Source organism: Zeus faber, assembly GCF_960531495.2.
Source record: "Zeus faber genome assembly, chromosome: 11".
In the NCBI taxonomy this organism is placed as follows: Eukaryota; Metazoa; Chordata; class Actinopteri; order Zeiformes; family Zeidae; genus Zeus; species Zeus faber.
In genome coordinates this window covers 18,775,172-18,791,133 of record NC_137205.1, presented here as the reverse complement: position 1 = coordinate 18,791,133, position 15,962 = coordinate 18,775,172, and the positions used below count along the sequence as shown (strand labels likewise).

Genomic DNA, 15,962 nt, shown 5'->3' with positions numbered 1-15,962 from the left:
GCCGATGACGAGCATCCCGAGGCAAAACACAAAACCATACAAAGGCGAGAATTGCAAGGAATCAGATAATGTTGGATCAGACAGAAACTAGAAATTTCAAAACTGATCAAAATGCAACACAATCTTTAGGAGATGGGGGGGGGGGGGGGAAAGGGACCGTTGGACGGAAAGAAAAATTGATGATTTCACCACCCCTCTCCCGTGCACAGACAAAACCTTTGTTATACTTCATTCTACATCCAATTTATGAGTATCGGATTCAATGTCAACTACGAGGTCTGACCAACACACTCTGATATCACAGTTACCAAAGGGGTCAAAGAGTCTGCAACTCAATTTTGGCTGTGCCAGGAAAAATGATTTAATGTGTCGAGGAAAACTGTGAATCTCAAACGTCACGACAGAAACTCTTTATGAAAGAGGACTTGAGTGGGACAAAGATCTTCTGCCTGACAATCTGAATGCGGTCGCTCGTGAAGTGCATTTCTAGGTGCAGCGGGGACGGGGAGGAGGGGTACTGACGGAGAGGCGGCATGAAAGTTGGACCACGCGAGACACAAGGAGACACCAGCCACCAGAGCCCTTTATTGTACACAACACCTCTTTATTGACTCTTCTTTCCGAAGAAGAAGAAGAAGAAGAAGAAGAAGAAGAAGAAAAAAAAAAAAAAAAAAGAAAGCGGCTCATTTTGTTTATTCAAATCCATTAATCGCTACAGAGGCACTTGACAAGGATTTGCACAACAAAATAAAAAATAATAATAATAATTAAAAAAAAAAGAAGAAAAAAGTATGTATGTATGTATGTATATAGGTTGGTTTCGCCCCAAGCCTCCACCAAGGGAGGTGGAAGGGGAGGGGGTTCTACCATCAGGAAGCATCACTGGACATTAACAGTCTAGGATTTCGGGGGGGGGGTGCTCGATATAGAGACAGACGCCTAATGACGTGAAAGGAATTTGATGGTGACCAATCGGAATTTGAATGGTGTGCGCGATACAACTTTAGGTCGGAAACAAAAAAAATAATAATTATAATGATAAAAAAAATAAAAATAAAAACACAACTCTACTCATGATCAGCGACTTGTCTGGCTCCCATCGCCGCCGTCGCCGTGTCCAGACCGGCTCGGAGATGCGGGGGAAGAAAGACGCACATTCTGCCTCGAGCAATGTCCCACAGCACAAAAGCTCCCTCCCCCCAAAAAGCTTTGTCTCGCTGCCAAGTTAGCGTAATTTCTCGTGTCGAGTAGTGTTTCTTTCATTAATTACAGGGGAACCTCTGGACATCCTCCAGGCAGGATGCGCATTCAGACACAAGAGCAACGTTCAAACTCCCACCACCACCGATTGAATCAGAAAAATAAACGAGAAAAAAAAATAAAAAGAAAAAGAATATAAAATAAAAAAAATCAAAGTAGCCCACTGTCCTTGTGTCTCCCTCTGTCATCCATAATGTTCAGGGGAAAAAAAAAAAAAAAAAGGAAAAGGATAACGATCAAATACTCACTAAGCAATCAAAAAGATATTCAGGTGAAGATAATTGTGGAGCCCCGGTGAACCTGCGCTAATGCAACGGACTCAACGCGAGGGGGAGGGGGGAGAGGCCGACGGAATCACAATCACAACATCCAAAGAAACGACAGAAATACCATGTTATAAATAACGCTTCTTTCCTCTACATGTAATGTATTAAAAAACAGGCTGTTAGTGCTTTCATTAGTACTACTATGTTTCAATTCTTTTTTTTTTTGTTGTTTTTATGTCGGGCTCTGATTATTATCCACAGCATCTTTAACGATCGGCCATCCTGCCCTCCCCCCTGCACGGACTGCTTATTTTAAAAACAGTGGATTTACAGCGACGTTTGAGCGTCCTGGACACAGCAAAGTCAAAAAGGAGACGCCCCGACGCTGCACCTGCACAGGCCCTGGCTCCGTAAAAGGCAGCTTCCTTCTCTAAACACATGGCCAGTTCACACTGCTTGGTCCCCTTGGAGAGGAAACCCTACAACGTCCTTTAGGAATCAATTAAAACTCGAGTGAATGAATGAGCTCCACCAGAAAGGCCCGAGGCCTCGTTTTGTACCCAACCAAGGCTAAAGGGATTGGTGTTCCAGGCCATAAGGTTATAATCACAAGACAAAAAGCGTTCTGCGTCCTCTCTCCCAGGCTGTACTTCTTTTTAATGCATAGTATTACTGTGGTGAGCTGAAGCCTCACTGCTGCGCGTGGCTTCGAATAAGGCGAGACGGTTCAAGTGCTCGGCTGTGGCAGGATATGCACAAAAGGGGCTGGAGTTCATCTTTCAAATGCCACACAGGCCTTTTTCAAGCCGGAATTAGAAATTCATGTTAAAGCTACGTTTATGAGGGTCATTAAAAAAAAAAAAAAAGGACAAAGTCACTCCAATAAAATAAAATACATGGAAGAAGGAAGGAGAGAAAAAAATAAAAATAAAAAAATTGTATTTGACATCAACACCGGAACAATGATAACCTTTTAATTTTTCTCTGTATGAAATCAGTTCGGGAAAATGGACACCCAGAAACAAACATTAACAATAGGATCAGCGAGTATATTATAGAGGTCTAGGGTTGGATCTTAAGGGCCGATCTAAAGAGGGGAGAGGAAAGCCAGCCTGTGACACTTTAACACGTTGCATAATAAGCTGCAGCGAGACACGTTGTCGGAGGAATTAAGGCCTACAATACTTACACAATTAAAATAAATCCTCCTCGACGTTCGGCCTGAAAAGGTCTGCGGAGGCAGATGATGTGCCGGCACTAAGCGGCCAAAGATGACTTCATCCTACAGATCAGCTGGATTTATTTGGTGACAAAAACTAAGTGGAGGCAGCGCGCGCTGATATCTCCTGGTGGTTAAGTCGACTGTGTTCTAAACAGCTGACGAACATCGCTCGGATAGACTAGATTTAGCTAAGGCTGGATGATGCATAGAACTGCACAGATATCAGTCAGCCACATCACTCCAGCTCCCCCCCTTCTGGCCCTAACATGCACACACACACGCACGCACGCACGCACACACACACACACACACACACACACACACACACACACACACTAAAACACACCACAGGTCTAGTCTAGCAGGGAGGGCTCGGCAGGGCGGATAATGGTGGGCCGGTGAGGAGGAGCACCAGGGGGTCTTCGGCTGCACGGAGGAGAGAAGGTAGAGAGAACAGGGATTGAAAAAATCTCAGAAAACCCCAAAACAGCCCCCAGCAGAGACGAGAGGAAGGACGGCAGAGTGGGGGGAGGGAGAGAGGGGGAGGGAGAGAGGGGAAAGTGTTCAGAGGGGGAGGAGGGTGAAGTGGGCAGCGTACTATGAATGCAGTAAAAGAGCCACCTGTCAGTATGCTCACTACGAACCAGAACCCCAACTGATTTACTTTATAAAGCAACCACATTATTTAATTGGTCAAGTTCCGACACACACACACACACGCACACACACACACACACACACACACACACACACACACACACACACACACACACCCCGCCCCCTCTGGTTTGTCTCTCGTATTTCAGCTTGAGAAGTTCTGTTTCGTCATGAGCTTTTTTTTTTTTTTTTCTCGGCACACTGAAGCGCGTGAGAAGCCTGAAGGGAGGAAAAGGCGGACGACGCGCCAGTTGTTTAGGCTCTCGAGCCCCAAACGATTTACCGCACGGTAACAGCGATGGCTCCCCGCGCTCAGTATCCACATCTGCCGTCCTAAAGCGGCATCCGTGTTTCCCTGGCGACGAAAGGGACGGAGGGGAAAAGGCTCGCGTGAGAGCGCGAGGGAATGAACCGCGAAACAAAGGGAGCGGCAAGTCCGACAGAAGGACGGAGAAGACAGAACGGAGAAGCCGGCGACGAACAGTTGCAGGCTGCAACAAAAACCTGAGGCGGTGGGCGGGGCGGGATCTTACCTGGGTACGCCGGGGGGGATGCGGGCTGGCCGGGAAGGGATCTGTGGTGGGGCACTGAAGGGGTCCTGGCTGGGGTTGAAAGCATTTATAGGCGGGCCCGGACGAGAAGGGATGGGGGGCGCGCCGAAGGCGGGCGACGGGTTCAGGGGGACCCCGAAGGCCGGGGAGGGGTTGGGAGGGGGTCCCGGCGTAGGGCCCCGGACTGCCGGTGGACGACTCGGGGGAGGGACGGCCGCCGCCGCCGCCGCCGCCCTGGGATGATGGTTCGGGCTAGAGGGGGAACAGGTGGTAGAAAGTGGAATGAACATTTCGTCACAGCTTCAGGAGATTAGGTTCTCTCCACGATTCCTGCGACGCATTTTGTGGCCAGCTGACTGCAGCACCTGTTCACTGTGCACACATGGGTATATCAACACTTCCTGCCTCACCGACAAATATCTACTGTTTTAAAATGTTAATCTGTGATGATTACTTTGTAAAAAAAATTTATACTATTTTTTTTTTTTAAATTGCAGATTTTAAGAAATCGCCATTCAATGTATTTGCGTTAAGAATGTGCTCCTCTAGAGTATATGCTGTCTCCATTGTTAGTGGAATCCGTCTTTCCAGGCATCAATCAGAAGGCAAACTTTGAGAAAAGAAAGTGGGCATCGGATGGTGGAAAATTTAAAAAAACAAAACATTTTTTTTATAAAAATTCTGGGACTTTTGGTGTAATCCATCCAACACAGATGTGGCCACGTTCGTTTCAAACCTTCAGTTTCACATGTACATAATAAAAAAATAAATAAGTTGACGAAACACTGATACAAGTAGCTTCCCTTCAAACAGAAAAATGTTTGTTTTCTCTGAACCAACCTCTGTGTTAGAAAATAAAACACAACTACTTCGCTCTGTGACTCTGAAAGTTTGGATTGGATGTCGTTTGGATGTCGTACCCGGCGTCCTGGATCCAGGTGTCGTTGACCGGCGGTGGGACGGGGACGGAGATGGTGGTGGTGCTGATGTCCCCGATGATGTGCAGCGCCTCCTTGAGGGCGTGGTACATGCGCAGCATCTCGTCCCGGCGCTGCGCCTGGTCGGCCGACTCCTCCATCAGACTGTTCTGGTCCCCGGTGTTGTAGAGGTACGCCAGCAGCTCCGACTGGATGAACTCCTTGGCCTGCGGGGGAGGACGCAGTTCAACCTCTTAGCCGCTGTTAGTTTAGGGGGCGGACTCAGATCGCGGTTATGGTATATTCCCTCGTGGACTCACACTGTTGATCATGAGATGCATGATGGTTTTGGGCACGAGGTCTCTGATGGTCTTGTTGATGATGCCAATGTAGGAGTCCACCAGGTTGCGGATGGTCTCCACCTGTCGCTCCAGCTGAGGGTCCATAGAGATGGTTTCTGCCGGGGTAGCGTCATCCTTCTCTCCCTGGGTGGAGGCGGGCAAAAGAAGCATACGCATGTAATTATGGCCATAAACTGCATTTGACTGGTCTTGACTGGTTTGGATTGAAATTATATTATATCTATCGACCCACCTACCTACCTACCTATCTCTCCCACAAGGCCGGTTTATTTGCACAGCACATTCCATACACAAGGGCATCTCAAATGCTTCAATGAGACATTAAAAAACATTATCCTATAGGCGAGATAGGCGGCCGCCTAGGGTGCCATCCTGAGGGTTGCACGCAGGGGGGGGGCCTGCGATCGCCGCGCCAAAACACTGCGTTTTTATCTGAGGTGTAGGTTATTTTATTTGACATCTGCTTATGGAACGAAACAAGTGCCTATGGTACAGTGTGGAACCAAACCGTGCGCAACGGGGACACTTTCTACGTGACTCTCTCTCGCCGATCCCGCCCTCTCCGTGCGTTACGCGCAGAAAATTATCTTGACGAGTCCTCGAGTCGTGCCGCGTCCCCACACTGGTTTTAGGTGTTTTATTTGGAGGAACGGGGCATGGCGATCAGGTCGCACGGAGAGCTGTGTCCGTGTAATTCACACATATAAAACAATGTTTATGATTCCCCTTATTTATAATTCCCAATTGAAATCCCTGTGCATTTTGTAAGCTTCTGCTTTATCATGTTACTGTGAAGCACAATGACAAAAAACTAAAAACTTAAACAGGAGAAAAAAAAAATCGACAGCTCAGTCGACCGATGGGTTTACAACTGATGATTCGACCTGTCGACTTTGAAGGGGCAGTCGGGGGCAATCTAATATAGCATAGATTCACAGAGATAACAGTTTAAATTGCCATTTAAAATAAACCTAAATACACACACACACACACACACACACACACACACACACACACACACACACACACACACACACACACACACACAACATAAATATATATAACATATACCTCCTTTTCAGGATAAACTCCTGCCCTGAGGAAAGAGGCTTTCCAGCTGTCCACATCCTCCTGAGAGTCACAGGCCAGCTCGATCTGACGCAGGTCCTTATACACATTCCTGTGCACAGCAAACACACGGGTGGGAGAATAAATGTGTGGAGAGGCGAAGCGTTATCGGCAAATGTTGACTAATGACAACGTGGTAGATTCACATGGGATTAATGGAGCAAAGATTGTGTCAGATTGAGTTTTAGCCCATTTACTAGTCAGAACACATTTGCCATTAGTGCTGATCATTTTTCCGATGATAGCTCGCAGTTTTAGATTGTTTAAGTCATAATAATATATCATTCAAATTGAAAAGGCGAGGGTACCTTGCTTTTTGTTAGAATTTTCTAAAATCCAAAAATAGGGATATTAAAAATGATAGAATGCGAGCCATCACCAGGAAAACAGTCAGGGGTGATAATAAGAAATGCATGTGTTCACTAGTAAATGGACTAAAACTAAATTGGACGAATTGTCCTTTAAGATCACAGACGGCTGCTTGTTTACACACACACACGCACATGCACTCACGGCCCTGCAAGCAAACACACACACACACACACACACACACACACACTGACGCAGACAAAACCCTGACCTCTGCTCTGTGTTGAAGACGGCAAAGATGTGCTTTGTGGACATGAAGCCTTTCTCCACATCCCTCAGCTTCAGGTTATCCAAGGGCAGCATGTACTTCTTCTCTTTCTCCTGGGACCACACACACACAGAGACACACACACACACACAGACACACACAGACACACACAGAGACACACAGAGACACACACACACACACACACACACACCAGTTTGTGTGAGTGAGTGAGTGAGTGTGTGAGTGAGAGAGAGAGAGAGAGAGAGAGAGAGAGAAAGAAAGAGAGAGAGATTCTTATTTAGTTGTATTGTGAGGTAAATGTTTGTATAGACAAACTGTGCTCCTAATGAACAGACATAATGGAATGTGTTTCCTCCGTCTGGAGGAGGAGCAGACAGGGAGGATGAGAGAGAGGAGGAGGAGGAGGAGAGGTCGCGCAGGCAGAAAGGAGGCGCATGGCGGAGTGTTGGGGGATGGGGTGCCAGCGTTCACTGTGGAGCACAAACATCTGGAAGCGTTTACGTCTGCACTCACACAGAGCAGCACAGGCCCAACAGTTACATCACTGCCAGAGCCCCACACACACACACACACACACACACACACACACACACACACACACACACACACACACACACACACACACACACACACACACACACACACACACACACACACACACACAAAAAATAGTTGATTAAGGTTGGCAAACACACATGTGCTTGAACAGAAAGTCTGTAGTTTTGTTTTTTCATACTAACTCACACATGAACATATGTCAACATGGCCACGCGCACGCGCACACACACACACACACACACACACACACACACACACACACACACACACACAGACCACCCCCCCTTCCCTCCCCACCAGCCCCCGTAACCCAGTACGATTTCCTGCAAATTCCAAAGTCAGATCCCGGCTGGAACATTTCAGCCCGCCTGCCACGTCAGTTTGCTTCTGCGGCGTCCTCCTTCGCCTTCACTCACTCTCTTTCTGCGCCGTTTTTCGACGGAGGCGGCCGCTCAAAGGCACCGCGCTGCACTCGGGTTTTCGACGCACAACCGAACGATCTTCAACCCCCGAGGCTCGGGGGGTTGAAGATCGTTATCGAAAGTAGAGAAAGTTTGGGGGCGCCGGTGTCTTTTAAGGGTCTTTTTGTTTGACCGGGAGAGAGGATAATGCGGAGGGCCCACACTGCATTTAAGGGTGAGTAGAAGGAATAAATCAGCGATCTTTATTAAGATTACTCAAATTTGTTAACAAACCGTGACAAGCTGTTATTTTCACTTTTGTTATGCATTCTTCTCTAAAAGCTGATGTACGAGTGGCGAAGCTCTTCAAAACAACATGTAAAAATGGACTAAAATTGTATTGCTCTGTAAAGTTTGTTTGTGCTGACTTGGACACTGAAATCATCTGGAAGACGAACACCAAAAAAAAAAATAAAAAAAAAAGGAAAAAAAAATAAATAAAAAAATAAAAAAGGAGGACAACAAAGTTATTTAAGCTGCTCTAACTTTCGGAGTGAAACCTAACCCTCTGTCCGCGCGTGGAGTTGTTTAACCAGAAGAGTGTTTGCTCTCTGTCCCCGCTGTCCCTAGGGTAGTGACCCGCAGCCACAACGACCTCCGGGGCCTTCCTCCCGCCGAGGGCCTTCCTCGCCCTCACCCCCACCACCCACCCCCACCAGCACAGTGACTCCTCACCCCCCCGCCTGCCCAGTGTTCAGACTACCTGTTCATCAGGCTGCAGCTGAACAGTAGTCTGCACATTGGTTAGGCTGGGCCGGGACAAACGCACACACACACACACGCCCGCGCATCCCGCAAAGAGGACGCTGCATCTCGGAGGACGTTCCGAAATCTCCACTTTGTTGTACGTTATGTCTCTTTGTGTGGCTGCTTGTGTATGGATTGGGTCGAGGCTGCGTGATAATATCGTCTGTGGTATTTCAGCGGTTCGTATTGTCGTGTAATCGAGTCATTAATGATGATGATGATGAAAAGAAACTACTCCCCAGTAAAAACTGCAGTTTTCTGTCTGAATACATATTTCAACATAATGGCGTATTCAAAATAATAAATACCGAGCAGATATCGCTGATCAATATGTATGGTGATAATAGGTACTTTGTGCTGGATTTCCTCTCACCTCCTCGTCCTTGTACCAGGAGAGGGACTCGGCGGTCAGAATGAACCAGTACTCCTTGGAGCCTCCTTTCATGATGCTGATGTGCAGGGTGAGCCAACCTTTGCGGATGACCTGTGCGGAGAGAGAAAGAGAGAGAAACGCTGGTAAAAGGGGCAGAGGGTGCAGGAGAATGGAGAGGAAGAAAAAAAACAAAAAAACATAGTATTTAGCCTCGCTGTAATAGTGAAGGCAGGGCTGCATTAAAGGGGACCTGTTGTGCTATTTTTTACATAAGTTAATAAAAGGTTTCTGAGGTCCCGAAAACATGTTTATTTCAGTTATTTTGAAGATACAACTCAGATTATGCATTCTAGCCCTTCTAACATGCCTCTAAACAATCCTGTTCCAAAACGGGCTGTTTTGTGAGAATAAGTTCCTAGTTCTGTGAGCCAATGGCGTTTGAGCGTGGCTTCTGAGTTTCCTTCTATTTATTCCGTAACTTTCACTTGATTTCACCATATCGGTCCACCAAAATCTGTCTCTGAACAAATTTGAGGCGGGAAATCAGCAATCCAGTTGATGAATCTTCACTCATATTAGATCTACAAGGCCTCATTCAAAAGTTTGTTCTGACTTTCGCTTGTGGGGGACACGGACACTGCACCGGGACTCTCGCACGATGGGATTTTTTGTTTCATGTAAACATCATAAAATAAAATAAATAAATACATCTTTAATAAAAACCACACTATATTTATTGATTTTGTTTGGAGAAACGCACAGCAGGATGTGTGCTGCAGCCTACAGTACATCTACCCCAAATACTTCACTAAATACATTCACATCGTCTGGATTTATTATTATTTTCTTATTTATAAACAGACAGTTGGTATTAATTCCTCTTCCTTTTAAAAGATGTGTTTGTTGAGTTCTTCAGATGGAGGGAGGTTCTAATAGTAATATGTCTCAATGCTACGTAGTACTGAGACACAAATCGGCTGATTTCAGGACTTGTCTTCTGAGTTAGAATGCTAACAAAACACTGACTGAGTTGTCTTATTTCACAGTTTGTGTGTTAGTCGGCCCACCTGAGACCACAATGTGTGCACTAGCACTGGAAAAATTGAGTTTTGCACGATCGGTCCCCTTTAAGCTTTTCTTGTTCATCTTGCGATTTGGCAGCGATGCTAATAAAACCACCGCTGCTTACTCACCGTGTAAGGGTGTCCCTTGTCTAAGCAATACTCACATATACTGTATTCTTTAGGAGTCTGTGGGTGCAATGCCACATAAATATCTACTGCAAAACAGAGTTAAATCTGAAATCTCAAAGCTAAATCTGAGACGGTTCTATTATAACGCATTCATATTTGTGATATGCATTCAAAAGCATGAATCTAGATGGTGGACGATGGGTTTATAAAGATGACTTTCTATTAAAGGGCCACACCAGTGTCAACTTGGAGTCCGTTGAACAGCATTTCTATGTGTTGATTTGATGGTAAAGCAACGGCACTTATGCCTTGTCAAATGGAATGAACGTATACAAAATAGGGCAGCGTTACGTATCTGACAAAAATATGTTGCAGAACCAGGACATACAAATTTTTAAGGTAGGTTTCCCGCAATATTGTTCAAATTTTTCTAAAACCGACATTAAAAGTCACCGTCGGGAAAATGGTCACCGGTAATAACTGTAAAATGCGTGCGAAAACTCAATTCGACAGCGGTGTGGGTCCTTTAAAGAGCAGACAAATCTACCAACACACGCAAACGGGACCAGATGGAGTCCAGACCGGTGTTGCCCCAACGAGGGGTCAAACAGCAAAGGTCGATGGTGGTATGTTAGGGTCAAACGGGGTCAGTCAAAAACACAGCTGAACACTGCCAGGTTAAACAGAGCGAGGTTAGTGGGGTTAAACGGGTCGACACACGGTCCAGTATAGACCGGGGCGGGTTAATATTGCGGCTCAGTTAAAGAGGAAGGGGGGATGTGGTCTAAGGACAAACATGAGCTTCGATGCCTGAACCTTGTGTTCACGTGGGGACGGAAATCTAACAAGAGGGGAAAGAGAAAAACTCCTGAAGGGAGGTAAGTGGCGGGGTGAAGAGGCACTCGGAGCACAGACACTGCGCATTTTGAAAAGAGTGGCTCTCTCGGTCGTAATTCCCCTCCATTTGGTTTTTGCGGACGGCTCCCGTGCGCTTCTAAAAGCGTCGGCGCGAGAGGCATCAATCAATGAAGAGGATGCTCCCGCAGCACGGCGGAGGAGTTAAGTATGTGCTCCGGAGTCCTCTCCGTGAGGACTGCAGGCAGTCAGGAGGGGAAGCGGCGTCCGGCGGTCACAGAGCGCCAACATAAACTAAAGAGAGGAGGCGAGGACGCCGACGCAAATTTTTTTTCTAGTTTGCCTTTCCTTCGCTTGCCTTGGAAATGCCTCAAACCTCCAGGTCTTAAAAGTCAGCTGGAAAAGTTGAGGATGAGTTTGGACGAGAGCGGAACAGAAACTGAAATGGCGGCGTGTTGTGATCAACTATTTGGCTGTATCAAAAACATGGCTAATAACAAAATGACGCTTAACCAAGAAATACTATTCATTATTTTCTCAAGCTTCTAAATGAAACAAAAATAAAAAATAAAAAATAAAAAACTTTATATTAGAATTTTTAATTATAATGTTGCTTATAGTGTAAAGGGCCTCATTTATAATAAATGTATTTGAACCGCGTCTTGAATGTTTTTCTTTTTGCAAAGGCGTATTGATTTCAAATAAACATACATATGAAATTTATGAACGCCAGCTATTCATCTAGCGGCCCTCATTCCTTTCAGGGAGAACTCTTATTTTTAAAGCTATCCGAGTGAGGAGATCCTCATGCCAATCCCTCGGGACACACCCAGGTACTGAGGTCAAGTGAGAATCTTATCGCAATACCTGACCGTTTCAACGCTGGCTGTCATATTCAGATTACCGGGTACGCCTTTTTTTTTTTTTTACAGATTTGGAGATGATTTCTATGCAAAACACTCCATTATAAATGAGGCCCCAGGGCTATGGATTTGATTGTAGAGTCGGATGTGATTAACTTTGGAAACAGAAAGTTAAACCGCCCAAACCAATCAGAACCTGAGAAAATAGAGACCAGTGAGTGATGGTAAAACAGTGGAGTTAAAAACAGAGTTACACATTTTAACATGCGCCTATACAGGTGATTTATAAAAAGCAGAGGTTAATTGACCATTAAAATCTGTTGGAAGAATTTGGTTGGAATCAAATGATTGGTTACCCCGCCCTCCCCTCCATGTTTCCTCCCCAGTGATGTTCAGCATGATTCTCCACAGGACAAACGGTTTGGTCACCATACCTGAGGCAGCAGTGATGTCAACACAAACGCAAGAGAACTGACGCTGGCAGAGGTCAGCAAGCCATCTTCTCCACCGTCTCACAGAAATTACAGTGACAAACTAATCCGAATTATGCTTGACGCTCAATTGTTAGTAGCGATATTTACACCATTACCGTCTTGTTAAAATAATATTATGAAGAATTACAACCCCCCCACGTCGCCCGCTCTCGTGATACCGAGCGGCCGCAGATTACTGGCCACCGTGCGCTAGGATTCTGATTGATCTCAATTTGGCTCTTGAGTCCAGGGACTCTACCTTCTCCTCGTGGCCCTCTTCTAGTCCGCCCGGCTGCAGAGGGAGGAACCGTTGTTACTGCGGAGCTGTGGAACATTTCAGTACCGTACCCGCTTCTCTCCCATCTCGGCTGAACGCCCGCTGCGGCTAAGCTAGCTGTCTGACCTGTGAGCGATGGCCTCAGTTCTCCTGCTCGGTCTAAAAACCCTGCTGACCCCCGGCAGGGCGTGGATTACATTTGCGGCGTACTTACCAGGATCTCACCCTGTGGTAAAGTGGGAGGGGGTGGGGGTGGTTAAAGCCAAAGACGGCGGAAAGGAATCACAGCCAAAGGACAGAGGAGGCAAATGACCAAGGATTTGGAGGGGGGGGGGGTAGGGGGGAGGAGAGAGGGAGTGTGGCAGAGTTGTGGGAGGGTAGGGCGGAAACAGCAGGTTTGAAAGCAAAACGATGAATAAAGGTGGGGGGGGGTGGGGATCCATGGGGCAATCAGAAAATAAGAGGACAAAAAAAGAGGATGAGGGAGAGAGGAAGAGAAAGATAGACAGAGAGAGCAAGAGGGGGGGAGAGAGAGAGAGAGAGAGAGAGAGAGAGAGTTACATGCAATTAGAATTACTTCCAGAATACCACAATTTGGTTATTTCATATTGAAATTGCTTCATGCAAAATTCTGAATCTCAATAGAAAAAAAAAAAAAAAAGAGAGATGCTGGTGGGTTAATATGGGAGACAACAAAACAAGCAGCGCAATTAAAATGAGTAACGGTTGCTTTGCTGTGGGATACCATGCCTGCGGTAAATTACAGCACATGCAGACGGCAATAAGTGCAAGCAGTGGAAACAAAACGCTCATTTCCAAGTGTAGTAAAAGGAGGGAGGGCGGCTGTTTTTTTTATTTTTTTATTTATCCCCCCCCTTCTCAAGTTCTTTAAGGCAAAAGCTCTGCAGCCGCTGGAAACGGAGATTTAAACCGTGGCAGAGTCATCGAAAAAACAAAACAAAAAAAAAAAAAAACACACACTGTCTGACGGCAATTTTACACTGTGATCGGCGACAAACACACATGACATCAGTCCAGAAGACAGCCTCTGAAAAGGGGAGTTTCCAGCTTGACAACATGGTTGACACGGTTCAGCCAGCTTCCCATGTGGATAAGCAGCTACCACGGCTAGGACTTTTTACCATTAGCGTCTAAGCGATCATCGGGTGGTGTCATTCACATCGCGGTGAACCAGATGAATGGCAATGAGCTGATTTTTTTTTACGACATTAATTGAACAGGTCTCTCTATCTTGGGATTGCAGTTACAGGATGTGGGGGGGGGGGAGGTGGCGAGGTAGAAGAAGTGTACCTGGTTGGGAATGGCCCTCTTCTTGTTTGCTGCCGTGTTCCTATGTTGAGCGCTGGCCCACGAGGACGGAGACACACAAACACACACACACAGTAAACATCAAACCATTTACAATAACAAAAGCCGTACTTGTTTTATCACATATTTTGCAATGACACCACACAGGAAAAGTGAAAAGTGGGTGTATGGGGATTTGGGCATTGGGGAGGGTGAGAGGCTTCCACACACCCACGCACGCACACACGCACGCACGCACACCGCCCCCCTGCATGTCATCTGACAGCCCACCTGTTATTGCCGTACCCTGGGAGGCTACCGTCATCCAGCCTTCTGTAGTCAAGACTGAAAGTGACGTGACGAGAACGGTTAAACACCCCCGGCCGGCCCCTCAAACACTACGGCAATCCACTCAGCACGGCATGCGGCGAGATCACGAGAAAACCCCAACACACGCACACATGCGCACACGACTTGCTTTGTTACTTGGTCAGCGGCGTAACTCATTGAGGAGGGGCGGGGCGAGGTCTGGATGCAACCGCTTCACCGGAGGGGCCGCGTCAAAATCCCCACAAAGACATCCACCGTGAGCCGCTGAGGGCTCGGCGCCGTGCAATCAAGATTTCAGCCGTCGGCGGCGGCGGTGGCGACGTCAGCGGCAGCGCGTCTACCCGGCGCTCAGTCTCGCGGCGCACTCCTAGTTCGCGTTCCTCATGATCATTAGGGTATCGGGCAGGATGTCACGATTTCGATTTTGATATAAAGGTTCTAGATTCCAATCAGTATTGATTCACTCCAATATTGATCAGATGACTCATGATATGCTTCTATTTTTACATTTTAATGACTAACGCCCTGCCAGACTCTCGCCCTTTTGACCCCCAACCCTGATCACATCAACCCTAGGTGTATATTTGTAACTCTGTGACATCTATTTAATATAAGCATAACTTCCAAACAAACTATGGATATTAGAATTGACTAAATCCAATCAGTAATAGAAATATTAAAAAATACTAGGTTAACCGTACCTTAGCTAGTTGGCGGCAGGCAGAGAGTTAGGACCGCAAAGCAACCGGACATGTTAGGTCGGGGCCGCGCAGCAACACGCAGGGAGAGGGACAGGACTTTGGCGCCGCAATCCCTGACTCTCCCGCGCACTTTAGAGACGCCCCTTGGCCTCCCTCTCCGCTGGCCAGTGTACTGCGTCATTCTGAGCACCCACATAGTGTTTGGGAAAACCCTTTCTTGTAAGGTTACAGCTACACCACCGGCGACCCGTACCAGTCCCACACCAAGGTCGGTCGTCATTCGTAGCATCTACTGAAGGATGAGAGTTTCCTTCCCTCCTGGGGGAGGTGAGCTCGGGACACTTACATGCACCTTGGGCAAAAGAAGCATTAGGCATTTGGATTACAATGCGCCTGCCCATTTTAGCATTAATTTCGTTTTGTATTCGTCTGAGAGAACGACGCCATTCGCGATCTGTTAACTAGTGGACTTGTTCTCTCAAGCAAGATGCGACGCTGCGTTTGACTGACAGCATTCTGAGTCAGGTACGGCCCGAGATTTCAACCACATCTCCACTGAGAGCAGGTCACAGGCTAGACGGTGCAAAGGCAGGCTGGGCAGTAATGCATGGTGAGATGGGGGTCGGGGTGGAATGTGTCTTACCTAGCAAAGGTTTGAATGTGTTTGGGTGGAGGGTGTGTGTGAGTGTGGAGTGCGTGTGCGTGTGTGTGTGTGTGTGTGTGTGTGTGTGTGTTGTGCACATTTTGTGTGGAGGCATACTTGGCAAAGCCTATAAAGTCTTCATGGTTGGTGTTGATGTAGGACAACTCAATGTCAATCAGCAGCAGAACCTTGATGAGAGACAGAATTTCATTACAGCAC

General features: G+C 46.8%; 1 protein-coding gene and 1 long non-coding RNA gene across 3 annotated transcripts in view; one reads left to right on the top strand and one right to left on the bottom strand.

Annotated features, from left to right (window-relative positions):
- Positions 1 to 2,486: 2,486 nt before the first annotated feature.
- Positions 2,487 to 15,962, bottom strand: part of dnm2a (dynamin 2a) — a 36,646-nt gene continuing 23,170 nt past the window's right edge. The window contains exons 12-22 of one of the 2 annotated variants that reach the window (XM_080009386.1): positions 15,861 to 15,931; positions 14,361 to 14,414; positions 14,073 to 14,124; positions 12,976 to 12,987; positions 9,101 to 9,211; positions 6,944 to 7,053; positions 6,307 to 6,415; positions 5,194 to 5,358; positions 4,877 to 5,100; positions 3,939 to 4,208; positions 2,487 to 3,174 (exon numbers count right to left, since the gene is read on the bottom strand). In XM_080009386.1, the coding sequence (XP_079865512.1) occupies positions 3,102 to 3,174; positions 3,939 to 4,208; positions 4,877 to 5,100; positions 5,194 to 5,358; positions 6,307 to 6,415; positions 6,944 to 7,053; positions 9,101 to 9,211; positions 12,976 to 12,987; positions 14,073 to 14,124; positions 14,361 to 14,414; positions 15,861 to 15,931 (1,251 nt within the window). In that variant the 3' untranslated portion in view covers positions 2,487 to 3,101. The remainder of the gene's footprint in view (positions 3,175 to 3,938; positions 4,209 to 4,876; positions 5,101 to 5,193; positions 5,359 to 6,306; positions 6,416 to 6,943; positions 7,054 to 9,100; positions 9,212 to 12,975; positions 12,988 to 14,072; positions 14,125 to 14,360; positions 14,415 to 15,860; positions 15,932 to 15,962) is intronic. The other variant, XM_080009387.1, reaches the window with a different exon arrangement.
- On the top strand, positions 7,955 to 9,259 carry LOC307236831. Its single transcript, XR_013844391.1, has 3 exons — positions 7,955 to 8,155; positions 8,551 to 8,824; positions 9,120 to 9,259. It is a non-coding gene; the product is annotated as an uncharacterized lncRNA (long non-coding RNA).